Here is a 25133-nt window from a genome sequence, read left to right as displayed (position 1 = left end):
ACCCATTCTTTCCTCTGACTTTTATTGAATTTTTATCAGAATGGCTACTTCCATATAAAATTGAATGTTACTTTTGCATCTGTGGTGCTGGAATACAGAGCAGCTAGACTAAGGTTTCTGTAAGCAGGTTGTTTATGAGGGCAACAAAGTCAACTTTGTTTTACAACTTTTTTCATAATGTTCTGGCTGTGAAAACAGTTTTCTAGATGCCAGGTTGCATTCAAGTCATGCAGAAGTTCAAGGCAATTTAGTCAACACTAGAAATGAAGAAACAACCTTAAGACACAGTGTTTATGTTGTCAAAAGAATATCATTAGCTCTACTGTGTTATAAGAGTGTTTTCCTCTGCGTTTCACTGCAAAAGCAAAATTTGACATACATTTGACAGGATTCCAATTGACAAAAACTAACATGTTAGCAAGTCAATACCACTGAGAGACCAATGTGATATCTGATCTGACAGCAAGATAAATTGTTCCAAAAATGAAACTGGTACTGAAACTAAATTTGTAATTGCATTATACATCTTCCAGAACATCATATACAGTTGATTTGCTCTCTGCCATTGACATTCTTGTCTTAATTTCCATGCAAGAATAAACACAATTTTCCCCCCCAAGAACACCCATAAACAATTAGTCAGAAACAGAATATTAAGCAAAAATATTAACTGTATTACTAAGCATGTTATCAGCTTGGCAGTGTTCTGTGTTTTTAATTATTTTTGAGATTTTTCAAAAACCTAATGGTCTGGACAGAGCTTTCTGTTCCCTTTTTTTTTGTTTGGTTTATTTTTTTTTTTGGTCTTTTTTTTTTTTTTTTTTTTGCTCAGGTCTCCTACATGTGGTTATTTTTGTGATCTCTTTTCTTCAGTTATACCAGTGGTCTGCCAAACATCCATTGCTATGCAGCTGACAGGACAAGGGAGGTGATTCTGCCCCTCTGTTCTGCTCTGGTGAGACCCCACCTGGAGTACTGTATCCAGCTCTGGGGTCCCTAGCACAAGAAGGAAATAGGTCTGCTGGGGAACAGCAGGAGGAAGAGGACCACAACAATGGTCATCTGGCTATAGCACCTCTCCTATGAAGAAAGTCTGAGAGAGTTAGGGCTGTTCAACCTGAAGAGGAGAAAGCTCTGGGGAGACTTTATTTCAGTATTTCAGTACTTAAGGGGCTTATTTCCTTATTTTAAAAGGGACTGGAAATTAGCAAATGTAACACCCATCTGCAAGAAGGGTTGGAAGGATGATCTTGGGAACTACAGGCCTGTCAGCATGACCTTGGTGCCAGGGAAGGTCATGGAGCAGATCACCCTGAGTGCCATTGCATGACGTATGCAGGACAATCAGGGGATCAGGCCCAATCAACATGTGTTGATTGAAAGGCAAGTCCTGCTTGACCAACCTGACTCAGTGTGAGGGAAAGGCTATGGATGTTGTCTGTCTAGACCAGCTTCATGAAAGAAGGTTGTAGTGAGATGGGGGTCAGTCACAAGTGAAAGGACAAGAGGAAAAGGCCATAAGTTGCAATAGAGGAGGTTCAGATTATATATTAGAAAAAATTTTTTTCACTGGCAGAGTGGTTAGACATTAGAATAATTTATCCAGGGGCATCGTGGAGTCACTGTCTCTGGAAGTGTTCTAGAAGTGTCTGGATGTGGCACTTGGGGATATGGTTTAGGGGTGATTATTGTGGTGCTAGATGATCTTGAAGGTCTCTTCCAACCTTGATGATTTTATGATTTTGTGATTATAAGAAAGATGGGGATGGACTTTTGGCAGGGTCTGTTGTGATAGGGTGACAGCTAATGGCTTTTAACTAAAAGAGAGTAGTTTTAGACTAGATATAAGGAAGAAGTTTTTTACAATGAGGGTGGTGAAACACTGGAACGGGTTGCCCAGAGAGGTGGTGGATGCCTCATCCCTGGAATCATTGATGATCAGTTTGGATGGGATTCTGAGAAACCTGGTCTAGTGGAAGATGTCCCTGGTCATTGCAGGGGAATTCACCTGGAAATATACCTACCACCTTAGACTTTCTTCTAAAAAAAAAAATTCACTTTAGCATAATATGATAAATAAATATAATTAAGAAAATTATTGCTTCACTTTTGAGCCATCTCATATGATGTGTACTATAGATATGTACAATTTACTTTATCAATAGTTTCAGTTTGCTTCATAGACAAAAGACTAATTAGATGCTTCAGAAGTTGAAAGAGGCTCTTTGACAGAGTTTCCTGGTCCTGACCAAGAATCATGGCAATGAATACTGTACAAAAAATGGCTGTGATGCTTCTCTTTCAACAGGGTTATACCAGAATTTAATCATGGAGATGAGGTCACAAGGTTTCAATCTTTTATTTACTAAATTGCCCTTTAACACTTCTACACCGCAAATAGCAGCCAGTGCCTAGATTTCAGGAGAGCATCACACTTTATTCAGTTTGCAATAAAGGGTGAGATAAAGGGTGAGAGTTCTAATATATTTTTCTATTTATTTGCAAGGCAACCTTAGCAGTCCCTTGCCCACTGCAGTGGTCTCTGTTTTGTAGATGGGTGACAGGGTTATTATGGCAACTTAGCCTATGTGCTGACTACATTTTTGGCTAGTTTCAGAGTGCTTTTTATCTGTTGCTGTAATTCTACTGTGAATATTAGCGACATATTTTTGATGTACATGATTTTATTGCATTAATGCTATAGTTATACCTTCAGTTAGCACATCTTACTTTAACATACTGTTTTAATATAGCAAAACCTACTACTATGGTCATAAGTGTGACTCTGTGCAGACTTTATACTACTAACATAGGTGTCATGATCTCACCCTATGAGACTGAATTGTGCCAGGCTCACCGCAAGGATTCAAGGAAATGGTGTTCAATTAGGGCTGCAAGACTCTCTTCTGTGATGGTCATTGTGACCAAGAAATGTCAGTGTTACACTAACCTGTGTCATTGCCTTGGAAAATGTTTTGACAAAAGAGTGAAAGTGATATGTCTCTAGTGTCTCTGACATTTCCTGGCTCCACAGAGACAAGGAACATTACCTTGTTGTCTTCCTTTGTAAAGAATATTGAAGGGGAAACTCTCACTCTGGGGCAGACATCAATATTACCAGCCAGAACAGACACAGCAGACCTTCAAACACAGACCTTAGTTAATCTTTTTTGTTGATTTGGACTACTGGGACAATGTTGGTGTTAACTGTTTGTCAAGCTTTTTTTTGTTTGTTTGTTTTTTGTTTTGATGAGAGAAAGTACAAAATTGGTAAAATGGTAAAAGAAACAACTATTTTTTCTGTTTTTTTTCTTACTGATTTTTTTTCCCAAATACCATGATCTTTCAAACACAGTACTGAAAATTGAAGTGGTCAACCCTGCTTTTGTGCGTAGGTTCTTGCCATCAACATTGCTGAAAAAACTTCTGCAACCTAAAACATAGTTGCTCTTATTTCAAGGCTGCAGTATTCAATGTGACATAGTCATGTTTTATTGTTTAAGTTTGCTGTAGTGTGGCATCAGCACTTACGGAAACAGTTAATCCTGACACCAGTGCACATGAAAATAGAAGTCAAAGAAAAACCTAGCAGACTGATAAGTGGTAGGAATAGTTAATAGCACTCTGCTGATGATAACTGTATGGATTCCAAACATATTATTTCATGCAGCAATGACTGAACTTATTTCTGCTTGTTAAAGTATTTGTCTAGAAATAGAGATTTACATTATAACACTAGAAACTGGATGCTGTGAAGAGGTCTAAAAACAGACTGGAATGTCTGAGCCCTTTAGTCATTTTAAATAATATGGTACTGAAGTCAATAAAATTACACTTGCAGACTACTCCATAGGCTTCTGCTTGACTGCTCTGGGATTCATTGTATATTAAGGCTTCATTTTCTAAAAAACCCCATTACTCTAGTCCACATTAGCTGTACATTTAGCTTGCATGCTCGGTATAAGGATGGCTAAAAGACAACACCGTAATTTGTTATTAAAATCTGTATTTTTTTTTCTTCATTACAGATTAATCTCGGAGATCTTGGGCAGCTATATAAAATCCGCATTGGCCATGACAACACTGGAAATGATCCCAGTTGGTACCTGAAGGAAGTCAAACTTGAAAGAGTAGTCCCTCGTTCTGATGAAGAGATTTGTCTCCCCATAGAGTGCTGGCTTGCAGAAGACAAGGATGAAGGTGATACGTGGAGAGAAGTGGCAATAAGAAACCCTGCAAAGGAGCTTTTGCCATGTACGTGCTTAGTATTTTAGATCATAGCCATATCCTGTGAGTTTATGACAGCTTTTCATGTTTCTACCAGGGCAGACTGCCCAAAAGCCAGCGTGACCACGAAGCAATCCCTTCCAGTTACTTTCTAGCTCCACAGAAGCAGGAAGTGATCACTTAACCTCAATTCTTTCCTTTCCAAAATCAGAATAATATCTGTGGCCAGTGCATGTAACCCCTATACAATTTTTGATCTCTCAGAGTGCCTGTGCATCATTGGCAAATTCTGCTCTTTAAAGAATGGAATCAGGCAGGAAATCAAGGCATATCAAGGTACATAGTGTTATGTGACATCCAGTTCCTTTTGGCAAGTTTGATATCATCGTTTCTTGTACTGCATAAAATATTCTTTACCAGAAATCCATTATCTGAATCATCACACATGTGTTTTTCAAATCAGGCTCGGGTCACAGCCATTCACACAGGAATTGTTAGCCGCAGGGTGACACTTTGGTACTTCAAAGTTTACGGTAGCTTCGACACACTTTGTTTTCTTCAAGTGAAGTAGGAAATAGCCCATCATATAAGATTATTGTTTAAAAAGTCCTGGGCCGGGATTTGGTATAATCGCTTAGCATGATTTCTTTTTTTTTTAAATAGAATTCTCTTTATGCACAGAATGACAACAATGCAGCTGATGGCCAATAATGTTTGACATTACATAGATATGTGCTACCATACAGTGAATTGCATTCAAACTGATGCAGTGAATTTTGCAAGGAATCAGTGTTTGAACATAAAAAAATATCATCATGCACTTAGTGACAAATCATTTCAGAAGAAAATACCAAAGAAGTGAAAACGTTCAAGTCAAAAGAATATAATTCTCTGAAAAAAAACATTAAGACTGTGATGTGTGAATGTATTATTAGAACGGCCAGAAGATGCTGAGGAACATGTATGAGCTAGCTCACATTTTCCCTCTGGTATTTTTTTTATTTTCTTCACTTTTTAAAAATTACTATGCAGAATATTTACTGACTTCAAAAAAAGATTTGAAAAAATAGGACTGACCTGGATGAATCAGGCCCTATGACCATTAACATGTATCACAGTACCATAATACACTCACAGTGGCATATATGTGGTATACTGGGGCAATAGGAAAATAGTGCAGAAACCAATTAAGTTATACAAACAATCAATTCAACATCAATAATGCAAATCTGCATTATGTAGTCTGAGATACCCATTCATAGAGAAGTACTAATATTCTGGTAGGTGCACTCCAATTAAGTATTTCTACATGAAAAATCAAGTCAGTTCTATCAAAGGCTGGGAATATATTTAAAACAGCACATTCATTTACTCTAATTATTGTATTACTGTATATTTTCTTATGCTTGCAGGAACATTATCTTAATTAAAATATATGTCTCAAGTATGTAAGAAAAGATACATTAGAAAAATTTGGAAATTTCCTGAAAATTTAAGATTTACTAATTAATTATTGATTTTAGGCATATTTAAATTGAACATCAATATAAACTCAGAAAGGAATCCAAAGGATTTCCTACTTATTTTCTCAAGAACAAGCAAATAAAACACTATCCATTTGCATTTTTCATTTAAAAGCTAATTGCTTACAAGTACTGTACAAATCGCATCAAGTCACTTTCTCCAGCAGAAGAAACGATGTACTGCTAATTACTCGGTGATGATCTGATATTATTTGGTAATTTGTATCCTGTACTTCCAATTCAATCTGTTATCCTCTGGTCATATTAGATTTGTTTAACTATAAAAGTGATGTCCTAGAAAATTTAAACAAAAAGAACAAATGTAAACTAAGGACAAAAGGCACTTTTTGTACTTTTTTTAAACTGCTGTTCTTTAACACTTATCCTATTGGTCAGCTTCCCTCTTAGAAGAAAGGGTAATTTTTATCTTATTCTTTTTCTCCCTTTCCCCAGCAAAAGTCTACTATGCAACCAATATGGACTCAAAGCCTTGGAGCTGATTTTTGATTCCTTGGCTTTCTCTTTTTCTAGCATCTCTTCTTAAGATCTGAATTTATTTCCTGAATCTTTTAGTTTTTCTTCACCTTCCTCTTTGAATATTTTTCTTTTCCATCCAAATTTCTCACCATGGTAACCCCTCTTAGTTTTTCTGACCGTCCCTCAGCCACTTAAAAAAATTAATACTAATCTGGTCTCCTACTCTCAGTGATGATTTCACTTCTTTCTCAATCTCTCCATCACACCAGTCTCAGATTCCTCTCCTAACTTAGGTTTCTTAACCCTCCAATATATGTCTGCATTTGTGTTCCCCTCTTTTCTTATTTTTTTCACATTGCCAAGGCTTATAAGTCTGTGGCTCCTTTTCCTCTTCCTATTACATCCTCTCTTTTGCTTTTCCAGCCCTGGAGATTTAAAAAGCTTCACCTGATCTATCTTTGAAGTTGTCCCTGAATTAAGCATGCTGTTGAACTGGATGATCCCTGGAGGTCTGCTCCAACCTGGTTTTCTCATGTGATTTTTCTATGCAGCCTCATTTTGTTTTGTTTTGTTTTTTCTGGTAGTCCTAGATATTTTTAGTTTACCAAACTTTACAAGTTTGTTTACTTGTTGCTGTTTTGATAGGGTTTTATCGCCTAGTTACATTGTGATGCACAAAATAGAAGAAAAATTGTTCAACTATTTTCTAAGTGATAGGTATTGGAAACTAGTAATCATGCCCTGAGCTGGTTAAATCTTAAGTATCACTTAATGAAAATGAGAGAGAAACCTTATTTTGAGTGCTTTTGACTTAGCTTTATAACACAGGAGTATTACGAGAATCAGACCAGATATGACAGCTCAGTGTAGGTGAAGGTGCCACAGCTGCATGGCCCCAGGTCCAACCAGCAGCAAGGCTCAGCATGTGCTTCTGGTCAGCACACAGAGAGAGAGCACATGTATACACCACATATAATGCCCAGCTGCACAGATGGTTGCACAGACACCGCACCAGCAGCCTCATCCGGCTCCCTTCTCTAGCTCACCAGGATGGGTATCCACTAGTGGGACTATATACGTGTATAGATGTGTACATGGTAGATGCTTCCAACAGTTGGGCTCACACACTCTCTCTGCTCAGCAGTTGCCCCTGAATCCCAGTCTCCCCATTTGCTGGCAAATGGACATATGAGACCCTGAAGCTGCAGCCCTGCTGCAGCTGCTGGTACAGACCCTCTCCCATATGCACACACGCATGCACACACAGAGCTGTCTGCCCCTTTGAGACACACATGCACCCTAGCAGGTCTCACCCCTAGAGATACCTGCACCTCACGGTGTGTCTGACAGCTGACTGGGACTCCTATGGTCCCTCTACCATTCAGCTGCTCATGTGGCCCTGCACTTAGAGACATGGGCTTTTGACCCCTGGTCCCATTTCACTCACTGACAATTTTGCTCCCTTCAGTATCTCCAGCTGCCGTCATCCATGACCCCAACTGGGTCTCAGTCCAGTCACTGGCACTTAGACCCCCTACCCACGTGTGCGCACAGATCTGATCCCTCTGTTTTCTAACACCTGTTCCTCCCCAAGTGAGAAGGAGATCCATGTCTTTCCCTGTCTTTAGTTCCTCCCCTAAACATCTCATAAATCCTATGTAATTACAAAATTCTCTTCCCCTCGGCCCTATATTGTGTTGGACACCCTTAGAGAGCAAACCCCAGAAGCATGGCAGATACTCCAAATTGACTCACTGCGCTGGGTTTCATGCCCAGACACTGGGACTGAGGCTCTCCTGGGACACCATTGAAGGGGTTGGAAGAGAGTGTCCCTTTCTCTAAGTTGTCCTGGTGCCCCTGTGATTGTAGAGATGACTCCACATCAGACTGTGGGCTGACAGCTCCTGTGATAGGCCTGGGAGAAGCCACAGCAGGGTGTTAGCTGGACTGCCCCCTGCCAATATCTACCTGTGTTCTTTCGTGAATGTGCAGAATATTTTCACACATTCTAACATGGATTGTCTTCAGATATGGCTGAAGTTTTGAACCGAAGGGGTACGTGATACAAGAAGTGTTGAATTTTCTCTACTGTTGTGTTTATATGAACATAAACTTCAAATGAGAATATAAATGGGTAAATGTATTCTGTTCTTATTCACATAATCGAAGGAATAATTGTACTGATACGAGATAAAAGACAAATATTGAGACTGAATTAGGAAAAATTCCAGCTCAAAATATTTAGAATTCTTTTTCACTTGGAGAAATGTGCAGGCAAATATAGAAAGTTTAGATATGCCTACTGACTGAAATAATGCAAAAGACGACCAAAGCAAATAGTAATGACACAAGTGTTAGCTCTACAAAATTTTTATCCCTGTTTTATCACTCAGGAGGCACCAACTACATAGGTAAATAGTCAAGCTTCTCTTTCCTATTGTAAAATTCATTAGTAAGTGTGTTTTTTCAAAGCTGATAATTTTCTTACATGTTATGAAGAATATATATATTTTTAGACTACTGCTCCAAAGAGTAATAGTGGACAATAGATACCATTTAGTGGAGATTACAGTGAGAACTGTAATTTTAATTTAAATGTCTACACCTGATATTGTTTTTATATTTGTGTCTTCTCAAATAATATATGCACCACTTCTGAGGAAGATAGTCCTTCTTAACCACAATCAGCCATTAAGACTTTGCTGCCTTTTAGCCTTAGCGCTCACCAACCTTTACCCTTCTGTCATGGCAAAATGCCAAACACTATTTGTGAAACCTGGGTAGTAAATACCAAGTAGTAAAACCACAGACATTCAGTCTTGCTGTTTGACAGATTGAGCCAAAATGACCATTTAATTGAAGTGGGCATGTCATATGGAAAAAAGGCCGAACCTGGAGCTGTTCTGTTATCTTGGAATGCCATCATTAAGGGAGGACTGAATAGAAAGAGTCTGACAATTTTAGTGTTGTGTATAATTTAACATCTCTCTAGCTTTTGTGCACTTTGGTCAATTTTTCTGTTTACACTAGCAACCTGGTGGGAGTGAATTTGCTTAGTGAAGCGCTTAGTGCTAAAAAAACCAGTTAGTTAAGTGTCCGTTGTCCTCTTTATAAGAGTTTAGAGGAAAGCTCCCACAGACTGACTGCCAATTCTTGGCAAGGTTTTCATCATTGTGTTCCTAGAATGTATTATCTGGTTTATTTTTATCTAAAAAGAATCTGTTTTTTTGCTCTAAAACCACTCCATGCTGCACACCAGAAAGAAGGAAAGAGGGGATTCAGTTCCTCGATTCAAACTAAGGTGCGGTTGCAGGCACACCCACGTCACTAGGCACAGATAGTTGTAACATGGAGGATGCTTATCTAATATACTTTGAGTAATAAATGATAAATATATTTGTCTTGAATTCATCTGCTTTTAACCAGAATTCTAAAATAATGACTTCTCTTTTAGTAGAATTACTTTGAAAAGAGCTGAAAATGGGACAGGAGTTTATACTAAGTCATCAGAAAAAGACCAGTATTTCTGCAATGAAAACTTTCATTTTCACATTCTCAAAAATAAATTGTTCTTTATTAGGTTTGTTTTCTTCTTCCAAAACATATCAAAATATTAAGTCAGTCTTTAATGCAAAGCAACCTGTGATGTTTGCTTACAGTTTATATTTTTCAAAAGAAAATGTCATAAGTCATTGAATTCTGTACATTACTTCTCCAGAAGGAATTGGTAGTTATATACTGTGCCTGTAAACTGGGACCAAACTCTTTCTTACCATCGGTAAATGATCAGGAATATATCACCTTTCTATATTGGAAACCCTGATTCAGGTGCCCAGAATAAGAAGTCTGGAAAAAAGGTTCTCTAACTTGCATTATGTTGCCTTTAGTATGCCCTTAGATTACTTTTCTTCATAACCAAGGAAACTTCCTTTCTCTCTCCTCTTTGTCCAAGGTAGTTCATGTTCTTATGTTATCAATAGATACCAGAATCTGGAGTTGGGATTTAAAAAACACCTGAAGCCTCATGATAGTATCTCAAGAGATAGTAGTGGTAGCATTTTTATAGATTGAGCAAGTAGAAATTTGGTACTTCTACACTTGACTGCTCAGTGACTCCTATTGTATTTTTAATATATTTTATTCTGTTATTTTTAACACAGTTATTATACTGCTTTAATGTCTGCCTTTTAGAAGCTCCCCACCTCTGCCTGAAAAAAATTTATTTCCCTTTTTTCAACTTTTGTCCATGCATTCATGTTGCAGAGTTTTCTGTTTGGTTATAGTGCTTATCTAAAGTTACCCTGTTGGCAATTTGAAGATTTCAGTCACTTATTTTCTGAAAGGTCATTTTCTTTTATACTGAGTGCTATCTGAGATTTTCCCCTACTATTCTGTATTAATTAATCCTCTTATATCCTTTATCAAAGTTACTGTGTTTCCCAAGATGTTTCTTCTGTTACTTTGATGTGCTCCAGATTGGACAGATGTATAGATGTGATGTGAGTATAACGGGTCCCTCATAATGCTGAAACACTGTTTCCTGACTTTTGTTGAGTGTTTGGTTTTATGATATAATTTTCAACTTTCTCCTTCCTTTGTTTTTTTTGGCTATGGGCCTCTCTTTTTTGTCACTCCAGTTTTCAGTTGGTGTAGTTTCACTGAATCAGCATAGAGTAAAATGAAATTACTACTATAGAATAGGGGATGGGCCATAGAGTTCTAATTCTGAGTTTTGGGATGGGTTTTTCTTCCTGCAGTGAAGCAGGTCTCCATTTCAGATGTGCCTGCAGCAGGGGGCTTGGAATAGGTCAGTTACTCAAAAGAAATTAAACCAGAGTCACAGAGTCTGAATGCATTTTCTAGGATCTTTTTATTTTACTCTCTACACAAAAAACTGTGTTTTGTGAGCAATATACAGAAAGGTACAAACAGAAGAATTGCACATATGGTGAGTCTTTCTGTCTCAGCAGTACATTCTGTAGGTAGGTTCGTTATCCAGATTTGGTTGTATTGTCCCCTGTGCTCATCAAACAATTGATGTACCTTGTCTTATCTGTTACAGAATGGCACCATCTTTCTTGTTCTTATGTTTAAGCAATCTGTAGCTCAGGAGCCATTAACCCTAGGACCTTTTGTAGCTGTTCTGCAATCTAGAGGAACTGCTTGACAAAATTTGAAAAAATTGCATCCTCTCAGTCTAGTCTGTGCCTAGGTTTTCATTTGTACAGAAAAGGCTTAACCTCCACAGCCTATTTAATGAATGTTTATATGAATGTGCAAGCATTTCACCATAGTGGTATGTTGTAAGTAGGCACGTGCAGTGTGTTTTGGAGAATATATTCCTTGGTTAAATTTCTGTGAGATTCCTGTGAAATGCTTTGCAGCACATACTCCAGTTAAGGGATATAAACATTCTTTTTATTGTTCTAATATAGTAGCATGTATTATTGATTTATAGAAAAATTTAAAGTGCAAACTGGTCTTTTTTGTTAAGAAGGTTCATATATAAACAATGTAGATTGTGTAGACTAAATAAATGTCAGACCTAACATTTTACAGATGGTGAGAGATGTATAGACACAAGGAGCTTTGAAAAATATTTTCCAGTTTTTTTAAAATTCAACATGTGCATATTTTATACGTCAGACTGATTTATTTAGGCTTGTAGAAATGGAAAGCAGTATTTGATTAGATCATTATCATCTCTCTAGTTGCCACAGAGATGCACAGTGCTATAAAATGAACTGTAATTTATTTATCTGTTAATATCTTCATGTTGTGTTATAATTACCTCTTGTTCTGTTCTTGTGTATCTTCCCTCCAGAAATGAAAGTATTTGTTGGTATTTTGGTTTTGTAAACATTTATTTTTAAAGGGCTTCTTAAAATAAAGCCTTGAATGTACTTTAAAATTCATCTTATAGTTACTTAAAAATTTTATTTTTGATCATGACAAAGATTTTGTAGGTGTAAGTAATACAAATACCAGGCTTTGTACATAAACAGTCATAACATAAAACAGTCTATACTCTTTCCTTTGCTCCCACAGATGTTTTGCAATTTCAAAACTAGGAATGTGAGTGTGTAAAAGTATGGAGGAGACTTCATATGAATATGGTCCTGCTTTTACTATCTATCTGCAGAATCTTGCTCCATGGGTAGTACAGACCTGTTATTAAAAAGGCTGTTTGCAGATTAATATAATTGTTAGCATTTTTTTTTGGAAACGTGACCTCTCCCCTTCCAAACTTCCAAACACCCCTTATCCTCTGCCCTTTGACCAGTTATGATTATACTAGGAGTTATGATATAAAATGCAATTTGGATATATAGCTCAGTTATGCTACTTATCAGGTCGATTTATCTTTGTTAATTGCCATTCATATATACTATTTGTTTTATCATGATTTTTTAACGTTGAAAACCTTGAAACTAATTTTTATTATGTTCTGTCAAATTTTTTAATTGATGTGTGTGTGTGTTATTGGGATCAATTGTATGTCATGGTTGGTGTTGGTACACTAAGGCATGGATGTGAGAGCTGCAATGAGTGCTTGAAGCTACAGAAAAAAACAAAACTGATCCAGGAACATCATTGATATTTTGAGTCACAGTTGCAACAGTGATAAAGAGTTTAAGACATTGTGTTTGCTACTTCAGGATGATTTAATACAGGTTAAAAGAAATACCTTAATTTGCTTAAGCATACAGTCTATCCATCAAAATCTATCTTTTGATAGATGTGGGGGTATTTTTTTTCCTAAAGTATTTGCAGTATTATTTTACTACTGTTTTAGCTTCTCCACTGGGAATCAGAAATATCTGCTCTTGAGTAACGGTGGATGATGTGATGTCTGAGTTTTATAAGCTGTCTTGGGATCCAGTGAATAAGAAATTTATGGCAATTCTACTAGCTATGTGGTGGTTTAAGAGTAATAGTATTTTAATTAGTTTTTGAATAATATTGTCCAGTTTCAAGCATTTTGTTTTAATATCTGTTTTCATCTTAGTTCCTCCTTAAATGTAGTGTTTAATTGTGTTTGTTAGGGCTTCAATTACCTTTCTTCACTCCCAAGAACTATTAAAATTATACACTAATGAAGCAGTAATCTCCTCTGTGATCTACTACATAGCAGCAGAAATGGCCAGCTGTGATTAGAATAAAAACACTGCATGGAAAAATTGCCATTAAGATTCAAACAGGATTGTTTTTTTTTCAAAGTCACAATAAGAAAAACTGTGATAAAATATAATATTATATGATCAGTACAAATAATTTTTTTAAATAAATTTTCATATCTGGATAATTATAAAGATAATATTAGTGTGGTAGAAAACATGTTAATACAGTAATTCTGAATTGTATTCCAGAATTCTTTGAAGACACATGTATATTTTTTGTGTGTAACACTAGACTAAGACTAGAAGGAGAGACGTTAAAAAGTTGTAAATATATTTTAGCTGAGAGCTGGTTTTGAAAGTGTTATCATTCACTAGTGACAAATGTTGAAATCTTCAAAAGCAAGATGACTGTTCATTTTTCATAGGTGAGGGAGCCTGTTCATCTGCTTGCCAACCTTTGTATATGAGGTGAAAATCTAAAATCACTAGGATTTGTGATTGTTACTCTTCTTTTAAGAGATGAAATGAAGGTTAACAACCCAGATAATTGTTTTGCACAAATCTGGAGGTTGAAAATGCCTTGGTACCAGTGAAAATTAGCTATTGTTTGAGATGACAACTAGGCACAATTAGGTGGTCTCCAGATAACTTGGAAAGAAAGACTTTGTGAATTAGGTCCTGAAATCACGAATAATCGACGACGACTGAGAGAAGGAAACGGAGTACGAGGGAACACTTATTTGATGAGTTGCTTTGCCAAGCAATACATAGCATTGCTCAACATCCTGTGGTTTCTGAAGCTTGGTGTTTTCATATTTTTGTGAAGAGAATAAAAGGATTTGAAGCTAGAAGTGAAAAATTCACAGATAGCTGTTGCTACTTGTAAACTTGAAAATCTGTGCCATCTTCAGGCTAAATTTTGATGAGAAAACTTTAGAATTGTGAAAACTACAAGGATAATCTCAAATTTTTTCTTCTTCTAGTGTTGGTGTACGAGGTCCATGTATACACAGGTGCTGAACTTGGTGCTGAAACAAATTCCAACGTTTATATCAACCTCATTGGGATAAGAGGAGATGCTGGCAAAAGGAAGCTCCACAGATCTAAGAATAATAATGTAAAATTTCAACGTGGACAGGTGAAGTAAAAACAATGCTACTTCTGGTCAATAAGAGTAAATTATGGCTAGCAAACAAGTGTAAATATCTTTTATTTATAAGATTTATTTAAGCATTTACCATTTTCTTTTTTCAAAATTACTTACATAATTACATCATATGGATGACTTTTATCTGCTCAATCAATCATTTACTGAGAGCATTAAATAGTAGAATTTGAGTATTCTTGCTTGTTTGTGTTGCTTCTATGGATAAAATGGTAACAATAGTTTTTATTCTCCTGAACAGATCACCATGAATTTTAGAATCAAGTTCTAAATCCATATCCCAGGTTTTCTAGTCTTGCTGAGGCAGATAGCACTAGAAAATATGATATAGAGATGACTAAATAATTATTTGCACCTGATCATTGTGTCTTGCCAAAGGAATTGAGGTGTTATTCAACTCAGAAAGATTTAAAGGATCCTCACTGTCTGACCAGGACCAGTATAAAACAACTATATTCATTTTGCAAAAGAAGAAAAAAAGAAAGAGAGAGGAAAAATGAGCTATTCTACTCTGTTATAGTCAAAGCAATAGCTGTGTTCAAGACCTTTATCATTTTCCTTGTATGGTTCCACAGATGGATATTTTCTGCATAAAGGCTGTCTCACTGGGAGACTTGGAGAAAGTTCTGATTAGCCATGATGGAGCTGGTCCAGGTAGGATTTAACTTCCTAGAGACCAATCTGTTTTCAAGCCCTTTTTAAAACCAATGCACTTTGTTTATATTGCATCCTTCATATAAAATGTGACAGAAGGTCTTGCAGTGATAAAAAGTTTTCCTGCAGGCTGATCACTGTGATGGGATGATGAAAAACAATAGTAATGGACAGAAGAATGGACATGAGTTTAATCTCAAATGCTGTCATTCCACTCTTTGTTTTCAAGATAATTTATAAGAAAGCATTATTTATTTGCATATAGAAAACTTTCAAAAGTGTGTCTCACACTGGTAAGACAATCCTTTATTAGACAAAGAGTGAAAACTGGCCAGAATGGAATTAAAGATATTCAGCAGCTGCTTTTCTACCAGACAAAATTTGAGTAGCTCTAGCATAATGTCCTTGCTGCTTTGGGGAACAGCAGATGATTAGATTATTTACTTAATCTGTGTGAGTCAATGTGGAGCTGCTCCAGCGAGTGACATTACATTTGGCTTGTAGGTTTTTCAGAAAAAAGAGAAAATTTGGTGATGAGATGAATTTTCAGTACAGGCCCTTGAAGTGTGCATGATGTAAATGAAGAGAAAACTAGCATTTAAAAGCACTGAAGATGTAAATACTCAAAATATGTTTACAGATTAATATCTAGGAATAAGCTAAGTGAAGAGAAGGATTTTTAAAGCAGTTCGGGGCCACACTGATAACAGATTAGAAAATACCTTTTACCCTATTCTGTTCTGAAATGGCCTTAAGCAACACCCATCTTGCTGACTGTACTGCCTAAGGCTCTGAGCAGACCTGTGACTACTACAGAAATAGCCTTAATAGTACAGCCTTAGGATGGGGCATTCTAGTTCTCTAGAGTTTTCTGCCTTCAGCAAAATGTGTGATTGTATACATGAGAGTTTCACATCCTGGTAGCCCAAGACATAACACAGAAAACAGTGCAGTGGAACCCACCTTCCCTCTATTCCCCAGAATCCCGTACCATGCTCTCTTCCCTCACCTCTCTGTTAATAGGCAGTTCAGCCTTATCACAGGATAAGAATTGTAAATCTGTAACTCAGTTCAGCTATCTTAAGCTGTTCTTTGACACCCGAGTTCAAATCCATGGGTTTGGAGGACTGTCTAAACAGGACAATGGATTGAATTCTTCCTGTAACGAAATTTATGCCTCGGTAATTCAGATGGTTGTTCATTGTATTTATCACAGACAGATCTCACAGACCTCTTTTGAACTGCATCCAAAACTAGCCCCTCATAAACCTGACCTGAGATTACTGGGGAGTTGAGAGTTGGAAAAGGATGGTGACTCAGGGGAGAGACCACCAAGAGGCTCATCCACTTGAGGGTTGAGAGAGAGGAAAGAGAGTACCTTTAGAGATGGGACTACCCCTTTTTCTAATCCTATCATTTGCTTGAGTGACAGGACAGGAAGGTCCTTAGTCTTGATTTAGAAGGATACTGTAACATATGTTTTCTTCAGAGTTCCTAGACTGCAGGGTACAGATCTTCTCCTACAGACACTGAATGAGGAAAGTAAAGGAATTTTGTCCTAGAAGCAGGGTTCGGGCATTGGCCTGGTGTGAGTCACTAGGTGATTTGTCTTACCTGCTGAAAGAAGCTTTTCCTCCATAGAAACCTTCCATATGTGCCTATATATTTACACAGGCAGTACCTTTCATCTTTTTTGGCCTTTTTCAAATTGACCTGTCTGATCGCTAGTTCATCTTGGCCAGCCTAATAGGCTTTTTCCGATGAAAGAGTAGTGAGGTGTAAGAGGGTGACAGAAGTAGCTTGCAAAGTGTCCTAATGTGCCCTGGACCTGAAATCCTAAAGGGAGATGCCATTTTGTTCCATGCATTGCCTGGGCATGCCCTTCCTGTGTGACAGAAACTGCTGCCTTATAGGGATTTCCAGACTCAGATGCAGCCAGAGAGGCAGAGCATGAGAATAAATAGGATGATTGTTTCTTCTGACCAAAACATCCCTCATGTTGTTTTTCTAAAATGTGTTGATAGGTAATGGTGTGAGTCACGCAAAACCTCGTAAGCAATATGACAAGTTGTGAGTTGGCAGGAGCAGTGAGAACAGGATATTTGAGAAGGGTGTCGCAAGGAGAATTATACTGGTCACTAAGATGGTTACTGGAAGTGATCTGAAAGATCAGCATGGATGTGCCAGTGGTTACTGCTGTTAGGCAGAGGATGAATTCAGTAGCCTGACAGAAGTGAGGCTGCACAGCTCCATGCCTGCCGGCTGCACTGGTAGCAAGGCTGAGCATGTGTTCCAAGTCGACATACATACAAACACAGACAGGAACTCAACCCATACACAAATAGTAACAATGGCCTTATCCTGTTACCCTCTCCAGCTGATCAGAATAACAGTCCATCAACGTCAAATATAAAAAATTTATACAGTATGGTCGTATAAGACCTCCAGTAACTGGCCTTAGGCACTCAGTCTATCTGGATGCTGTTCCTGGGTCCTTGGATCCTCAGTTTTGCCAGTTTCTGGCACCAGGACATACAAAGCCCCACCAAGGCTGCAGTCCTGCTCCATTTCCATGGCAGCACTAGTTTTAAAGATTTGTTAATTAATATAGTATTTTTATATATGCAATAAGGTGTTCACTCACAGAGGACCAAAATTTCCAGCATTCACACAAATCTTGATTTGTGTGAATAAATGGATTTGTTTCAACATCCTTGTGTCTGATTACAAGGAATCCAAAGATATGGGCTGAGGTGTGAACAGTGCGAACAATTCAGAGATGTATGCATGTATTTATCTTGAAGAGAAAAAATCCCCCCCACTTAAAATTAAAACAGGTAGAAAAGAATTGCATCTCTTACAAGAGATACAAAATAATAAAGTTTCATTCTGTTGATATATCTTATCTATTTAGCTGAGGTATGTCTTAATATGATCTGTGTTTTTGCTAAAAAAATATAATCTGGGCTTTTTTTCTTAAAATTTATTAAAAAGAAACAAAAAAGCATGATTTCACATGATAAACTTTTGTCATTTCAACACAGGCAATGGATGGTTCCTGGATAAGATTGTCATCAAACATAAAGAAGGAGAGGAAGCTCAGGAGGTTGTATTTCCTTGTAATAGGTATGCCATTCATGGAGAAAAATAATTTGTTACCTGCCAGCAACGTAATCAAAAAATAGCAGAATGGATATGTGCAAACAACGTAGGTGTATGAGCAATGTACCAGAGTTTTTCAACATACAAGGGATGCAAAATTTTGCGATCAAAGGCAAGAAACAAATTTGCTGTATTGACATAGGAGGGAGTCATAGCCTGAAGCAAAAAAGCCCCAAACCAGATGTTTCATAAGAGGAAAGGTGCATTGATCTTTTTGTTTAATCTAAATTATACAGAAACCATGTGAAATTACTTAAGCTTTTAGTTCTCAGTCTTTTAAGAAGTATTGTATATAAAGATCTGAAATTACACAGCTGCAGTCATGCAAACATGGCGGGATGACTCACACAGCTGAAGTGCTGTAATGGATGGCTATAAATCCTTCAGCAGGGATAGGCAAGAAAGGAGAGGTGATGGGGTAACCCTGTATGCTAAGAAGTGTTTTGATTGTTGATATAGTTTGAAGCTGGCTCCCTGCCAAGTCTCCAAACCTTACCACCAGAAGTCCCCCCCCCAAAAAAACCTCAGGGAGAAGAGGGAGAAAAAAAAACTAAGAAAACCTGAAATGAGAGAGAGACAACCAAAGTGAGATATATAAATATATTTACACTTATATACAATTAAAATATACAATTTCACAAGGGAAAGGGAAGGGGGAAGGGAAAGGGAACAAAACTAAATTAAAAAATATATATATCCCAATTAGTGACCCAATATCTAACAACTAAAAGAGTTAGCAAAGAAAATAGCTCACTACTCTCCTTGGGACAACCGAGAGTTGCTCCGGAACGATCGCCGGCAACCTCCGTCTCCCAAGGTCAGCAAGGCCTAACCAGGCCTCGCTCCCCAGCACGGCAACTCAACAGCAGGGAACCTGCACCTCCAAGCTGCCGGAAGGAAAGAGAGCGAAGGCCACTCCTCCTTTCTTCTTATAGTCTGTTTTACGTAAAAATCGTAGGGAATACTGGGTAAATCTGAACCCTTCCTTGGTTACAAACTGGTCACCAAGGAAGGCCTAGCCCAAACCACCACAATTGTCTAGAACTTGCTGATGGTGATGATAAGGTAGAGTGTATATGGGCAAGAATCAGGGAGATGGCCAAGGCAGGTGTCATGGTAGAAGTCTGTTATAGACCACCCAACCAGGATGAAGAGGCAGATGACATACTATAAGCAGCTGGGAAAAGTCTCACAATCACTGGCCCTTGTTCTCCTGAGGGACTTGTGTCTGCTGCAAATACAACACAGCAGAGGGGAAGCAGTCTAGGAGATTCCCAGAGTTTATAGAAGTGAACCTTCTGACACAGCTGGTCAGGGAGCCAGCTAGGGAAGATGTCCACTGGATCTGCTGTTTGTGAACAGAGAGGGACTGGTGAGTGATGTGAAGGTTGGAGGCCATTTTGGACACAGAAATGGTGAAATTATAAGAGGTTTTGATCCTCAGAGAAGTAAGGGAGAGCAGAACTGCCACCTTGATATTCTGGAGAGCAGACTTGGGCCTGTTTAGGAGACTGGTTCACAGAATCCCCTGGGAGGCATACCAGGAAGATTGGACATTCTTCAGGAAGGAAATCTTACAGACACAGGAACAGGCCATTGCCATGTGCTGCAAGATGAGCTGGGGATGAAGAAGACCAGCCTGGCTGGACAGAGATTTTTGGCTGAAACTCAGGAATGAAACAAGGGTTTATGACCTTTGGAGAAGGGGCAGGCAACTCAGCACTACAGAGAGTCTTGTTGTGATGTTACGCAGGGAGAAAATTAGAAGGGCCAAAACCTAACTAAAAATTAATCTTGCTGTGCAAGGCAAAAAAACCAAACCAAACCAAATAAAGAAAAATAAACAAAAAAAACCCCAAACAAACCAACCAAACAAAAAACCCCCCAAAACAACAAAACTAACACAAAAAAAACCCACACAGCAGAAACACAAGGAGAGTTAAAGAGAATCTTCCTCCTTTATTGTATGTGAGGGTCAACATTAACAAAGGATGAGGGAAAGGCTGAGGCACTTAATGTATTCTTTGCCTTTGGCAGTAATACCAGTTGTTCTCTTGGTATCCAGTCTCCTGAGCTAGAAGAAAGGTAGAGGGAACAGAATGAATCCCCCACAATCCAATGGGAAATAGCAACCTGCTTCAGCACTTAGCCATGTACAAGGCTGTGAGGCTGGATGTGATTCACAGAAGGGTACTGAGGGAGATGCACTTGGGTCACAACAGCCCTCTGCAATGCTACAGACTTGGGGATGAGTGGCTGGAAAGCTGCCTGGTGGAAAAGGACTTGGGGTGCTGGTCATCTGTTGACTGAACATGAGCTAACAGTGTGACCATGTGACCAAGAAGGCCAATGGCATTCTGGCTTGTATCAGAAGTAGTATGGCCAGCAGGACTAGGGAATTGATCATCCCCCCTGTACTCAGCACTGGTGAGGTTGCATCTCAAACCCTGTATCCAGTTCTGGGCTCCTCACTACAAGAAGGACGTTGAGGAGCTGGAGCATGTCAGAGAAGTGTAATGAGACTGTTGAAGGGTCTAGAACACAAGCTCTGTGAGGAGAAGTTGAGGGTACTTGGGGTTGTTTAGTCTGGAGAAAAGGAGGCTCAGTGGGAACCTTATCTCTCTCTGCAACTACCTGAAAGGAGGTTGGTCTCTTCTCCTGAGAGTAACGAGTGATAGGATGAGAGAAAATGGCCCCAAGTTGTGCCTGGGATTGTTTAGAAAGAGTGTTAGGAAAACTTGTTTCACCAAAAGGCTTGTTAAGCATTGAAACAGGCTGCCCAGTGAAGTGGTGAAGACCATCCCTGAAGGTATTTAAAAGATGTGTTGATGTGGCACTTGGAGACATGGTTTAGTGGTGAACATGGTGGTGCTGGACTAATGATTGGACTTGATGATTTAAAGATTTTTTCCAACCTAAACGATGCTCTGATTCTATTCTAAGATCTAGCTGCACTGATTTTGGTCACTTTCTCTGTCACTGAAATCCTGGAAATCTTTGGAAAGATCTTTAACTTTTCCTCTTAAAGTAGAATAAATCTCTTCTATTTTAGTAGGTCTAAAATTTTGCTACCATCTACAAAATTAGAAAACATTCGACTCTCTCAATTCTAACAACTGCTAAACAGTCCATTCTTTCAAAGTTTCTTACTATCTGAGGCAACTGCAACATTTTGGCTGTCTTTGAGTTGAATAATACAGCTGTAGCAGAAAAAAACCCACATAAAATAAGCCAATAGAGGAAAGTAAGGATCTGTGTGTGTTATTTATGCATAAGTGTTTTTAATACAATAGAAATAAGTTGAAGAATTGTAATTTAGATCCAGATAATTATATTCTGTAGTATGTGGTTTCCAGAACTTAAAAGTTTGGGTTACATAGCTAAAATAGTTTTCATGTTATTTTGGGAACTGTGCTTTAAGTCTTGAAAATCTTCAGGGGTTTAGTAGATAGCTCTCCTGTTCTAGGAATCCTACCTGTTTACAAAAAAACACCACAGGGTTTCCTTTTGCAAAGTTCCTGGAAATGACTAGCTAAGAACCATTTACTCTTCTTAGGACTATCATTCTAATGATCAGGTTATTGGTTTAGCTTTTCTTTTTGGGTATTAAGCTTTTAAAATGGTTTGGTGTGCATTAAAGATGGTTATTGGAAGCAGAGATGAATGAGAAAATTGATTCTTTAGATTCAAGGAGAACTTATGAGACTTCTCTGAAGAGCGGAATTCTTAATAAAAACATTGGGCTGCCTTTTCAAGAGGAAATTGTAAAGATCTTAGAAAAAGATTAGGGACTTTACACATAGAACCAGAGGAATTTTGTCATTGTTTGCCTGCAGTGTAAGTGTGCTGCCAATGTGTCAAAGTTTGCTTTCTATTTTTAGAAACTACTACTGATCTTTTCTTTCTTAGGACAGAATTAGGAGATAGGTCCCAAAAGTTAATCAAGCTATTTATTACAACAGTAGTTGAAATACAGTGGAGTTCAGACTTCATGCATAAGATATTTATTCATAGAGTTTTGTTACACATAAGAGGTGAAATATATTGTGAATCCTTGGGTTTTAACAAATGCAACATTAATATGGAGTCAATAGAATAGAAACTGATAGTAAACATGTATCTATTTATTTTTAAATAAGTGATATTGTTGAAGGCCGTGAAGGGTTACTATTTGAGCATGGAGGATCAACTGAAGGAGTAAAACGATATTGCAGTAAAACGATATTGCAGGAAAGCTGCTAAAATTCATCAATTTAAAAGAAAAGTAAAAAGAGAAGTTCAGTTAATTGCTGCAGATCTGCAAAAGATTTAGAAACTTCCAGACTAGCAGGTTTTATATATCATTTTATATATCAGTCAGTACAATGAATATAACTAATCACTGCAGGTTATATACCCCTTCAAATATACAGCTGAATCTCTGAAGCAGTAAATAATTAGCATTTCATATAATATACTTCATATAATACTACAGTATTCGCACAGCTACGATGAGAATTCCTCTGCCTGGAGCAGGTTGAACCAAATTCTTCTAACATGAATAAGACTAACTGTGATGAATGTATAAAAGAAACTTTGATCTAGGTTTCAAGGCATAACTTGATAAACAAAGTATAAAAATACTGTTGGAGACAGAAGGTAATGGTCAGCTCACATATAATATACTAATAGTTTTTATTAATCTTATTATTTTTGTTTTTGCAATGAAAGATGGTTAGATGAATGCCAAGATGATGGGAAAACTGAAAGGGAGCTAACTGCCAATGGTAAGTATTTTGTTAAAGAAAAATTGTGTTATAGAACTATATTATAGGCTTAATATCCAGTTATTAAGAAGAACCCTTCCAGATAAGACCATAACTTAAGAAGAAAAGTGATAATAAAGCTCATTCCAATTAGTTTTCCTGTTCATATTTCAGAGGATGGCAGTTCAATGAAGGCGTTCCTCAAAGGTAAGAGTTTTTTTCTAGCCAGTGTTTTCTATATCATAGCTTTTGCTGTTTGAATTTAACCTGCAAATCAGTATTGAGACAAATATGTAAGCAAGTGACCTCATTTGTATATGTTTTATACTGCATATCAGCTGTGACACAAAAAGACAAATTGTCTGGCAACAGTCTACAGAAAGGACTAACCTCAATAACCACTTGAGAAAAATATAAACCATTTCTTGTTTTCTTCATATTTCTACTCTTCTGACCTGAAATCAACAAGGAATTCCTCTGAGAAGAGAGTCAAGTGTTGTTTTGTTTACCGCAATGTCACTGTCATTTAATACTTGGGGACAGGTCCCCTAGCAAACATCAGCAAGTTGAAAAATGTGTTGTGAAATGTCAGTAGAAGCATTTTCAGGTCAAAATCCCAAAGTAGCCAGAAATAATGCAGCTTACACTCCCAATCCTCTAGTGAAGGTAAATGTAGTATATGCATTCAGTTGACTAAATCTGTTTGAATTAATAAAAAAAAAAACAAAACCAAAAACTACCCACCTAGCTTTCTGGTTTTATACTTATAAAGACAATCTGATCACTGTAATACACTAGTTCCTCCCAGGTGTTTAAAATTTGAGATACCATCTCCTCATTTCTTCCTAACCAGAAAAGAGACACAGACTGACACACATATTTTTATGAACGCTTAACTGTAAATGGCTATTCTGTGCAACCATGCCTGGGCATTTTATGGGAGAAACTAAACTACAAAATGTAGTATTTACATTTGTCTCTTAAAACAGTGACTTACCTTCTGTAGAATGAGTCCTAGTCTCTCAATCTTATTTCAATTTCAGTGAAAATCAAATTATTTGCATTCAGTCAAACAGTTTTATTGTTCCATGGCAACATAACTTAGACAAGAGGAGACTGATGAACTCAGGTAAGTAAAGGCTTTCCCACATAGAAAATTAATTTCACAAGTGACTTGGATTTTGGATTCTGCATTCTGCTAAGTGCACAGTTCAGAGAGACAACCATGATATCTATTTCACCTTATGTTCAGATAAGAGACTATATTTTACTACCAATTCAAATTTTTTCCAGTGCAGCTTCATTCTTCATTATGTTATAATAAGCAGGCACAGATGCACAGGCTGCTCAGTGCCTCGAGTGTCAACAGTGGTTAGATTCAAAATATTGGGTATGACGAGAAAGGAGTGGCTTCTTCTTAATCAGCTTTTGATACGTCACACTGTCAAGATGTCTGGTAGCACCCAGAGAGTGTTGAGATCAGAGGTTCTGAAAAATGAAATTATAAAGAAGAACATTTTTAGGAAGTTATCTGTTTGAGTTATATGCAGCTTAGCTTGAGTTGCTCTTCAGCCATCTTTCTTTCACTCAGGGGCTCATTCCAGTGAGGAATTGAGATAGGTGAGAGATTGGACTTTTATACCTTATGTGAAAAAGATAATGAGTAGGACTGATCTCAGGATTTTCACCATTTAATTTGTTGTGGCAATGGATTTGCCATATGTAGGATGGAAGAAGTCCTGTCAGAGATGGACTAGTGAAGAAAAAGAAGAAAACCGCTCAAATGTTATAGAAACAGAAGTTTTCAATATGGTTTAAACAGGTTTTAAAATGGCTTTTGCTTTTTCTGCAAAGTCATTGCTCCGTGTTCCTGACACCCCCTGTGAAGGACTATTGTCTCCCATACGGGAGTGTCCTGAGAAGACGTCCTGTGGTGTTCTCATTGGTCTTTGTTAACCCCTTCCTACTGGCTGTTAACTTTTTACCTGATTGTTTTTTTCTGTGTCCCTGAACTTGTAATTGGTTCCCCTTTGACCCTCCTAAAAGCCTTATAAACCCC

General features: G+C 37.6%; 1 protein-coding gene across 1 annotated transcript in view; it reads left to right on the top strand.

The window, feature by feature from the left end:
• The window catches only part of RP1 (RP1 axonemal microtubule associated), a 109195-nt gene extending 84307 nt beyond the window's left edge, over window positions 1-24888 (top strand). The window contains exons 27-33 of the mRNA XM_039390437.1: window positions 4029-4254; window positions 14332-14486; window positions 15089-15167; window positions 18212-18293; window positions 23040-23095; window positions 23249-23281; window positions 24118-24888. Of these exons, the coding sequence (XP_039246371.1) occupies window positions 4029-4254; window positions 14332-14486; window positions 15089-15167; window positions 18212-18293; window positions 23040-23095; window positions 23249-23281; window positions 24118-24179 (693 nt within the window). The 3' untranslated portion in view covers window positions 24180-24888. The remainder of the gene's footprint in view (window positions 1-4028; window positions 4255-14331; window positions 14487-15088; window positions 15168-18211; window positions 18294-23039; window positions 23096-23248; window positions 23282-24117) is intronic.
• Window positions 24889-25133: the final 245 nt, after the last annotated feature.

The sequence above is a fragment of the Pipra filicauda genome, unplaced genomic scaffold (assembly GCF_003945595.2).
Source record: "Pipra filicauda isolate LSUMZ 115617 unplaced genomic scaffold, ASM394559v2 scaffold81_size6448238_pilon, whole genome shotgun sequence".
In the NCBI taxonomy this organism is placed as follows: domain Eukaryota; kingdom Metazoa; phylum Chordata; class Aves; order Passeriformes; family Pipridae; genus Pipra; species Pipra filicauda.
This window is presented reverse-complemented; position numbering and strand designations above follow the sequence as displayed.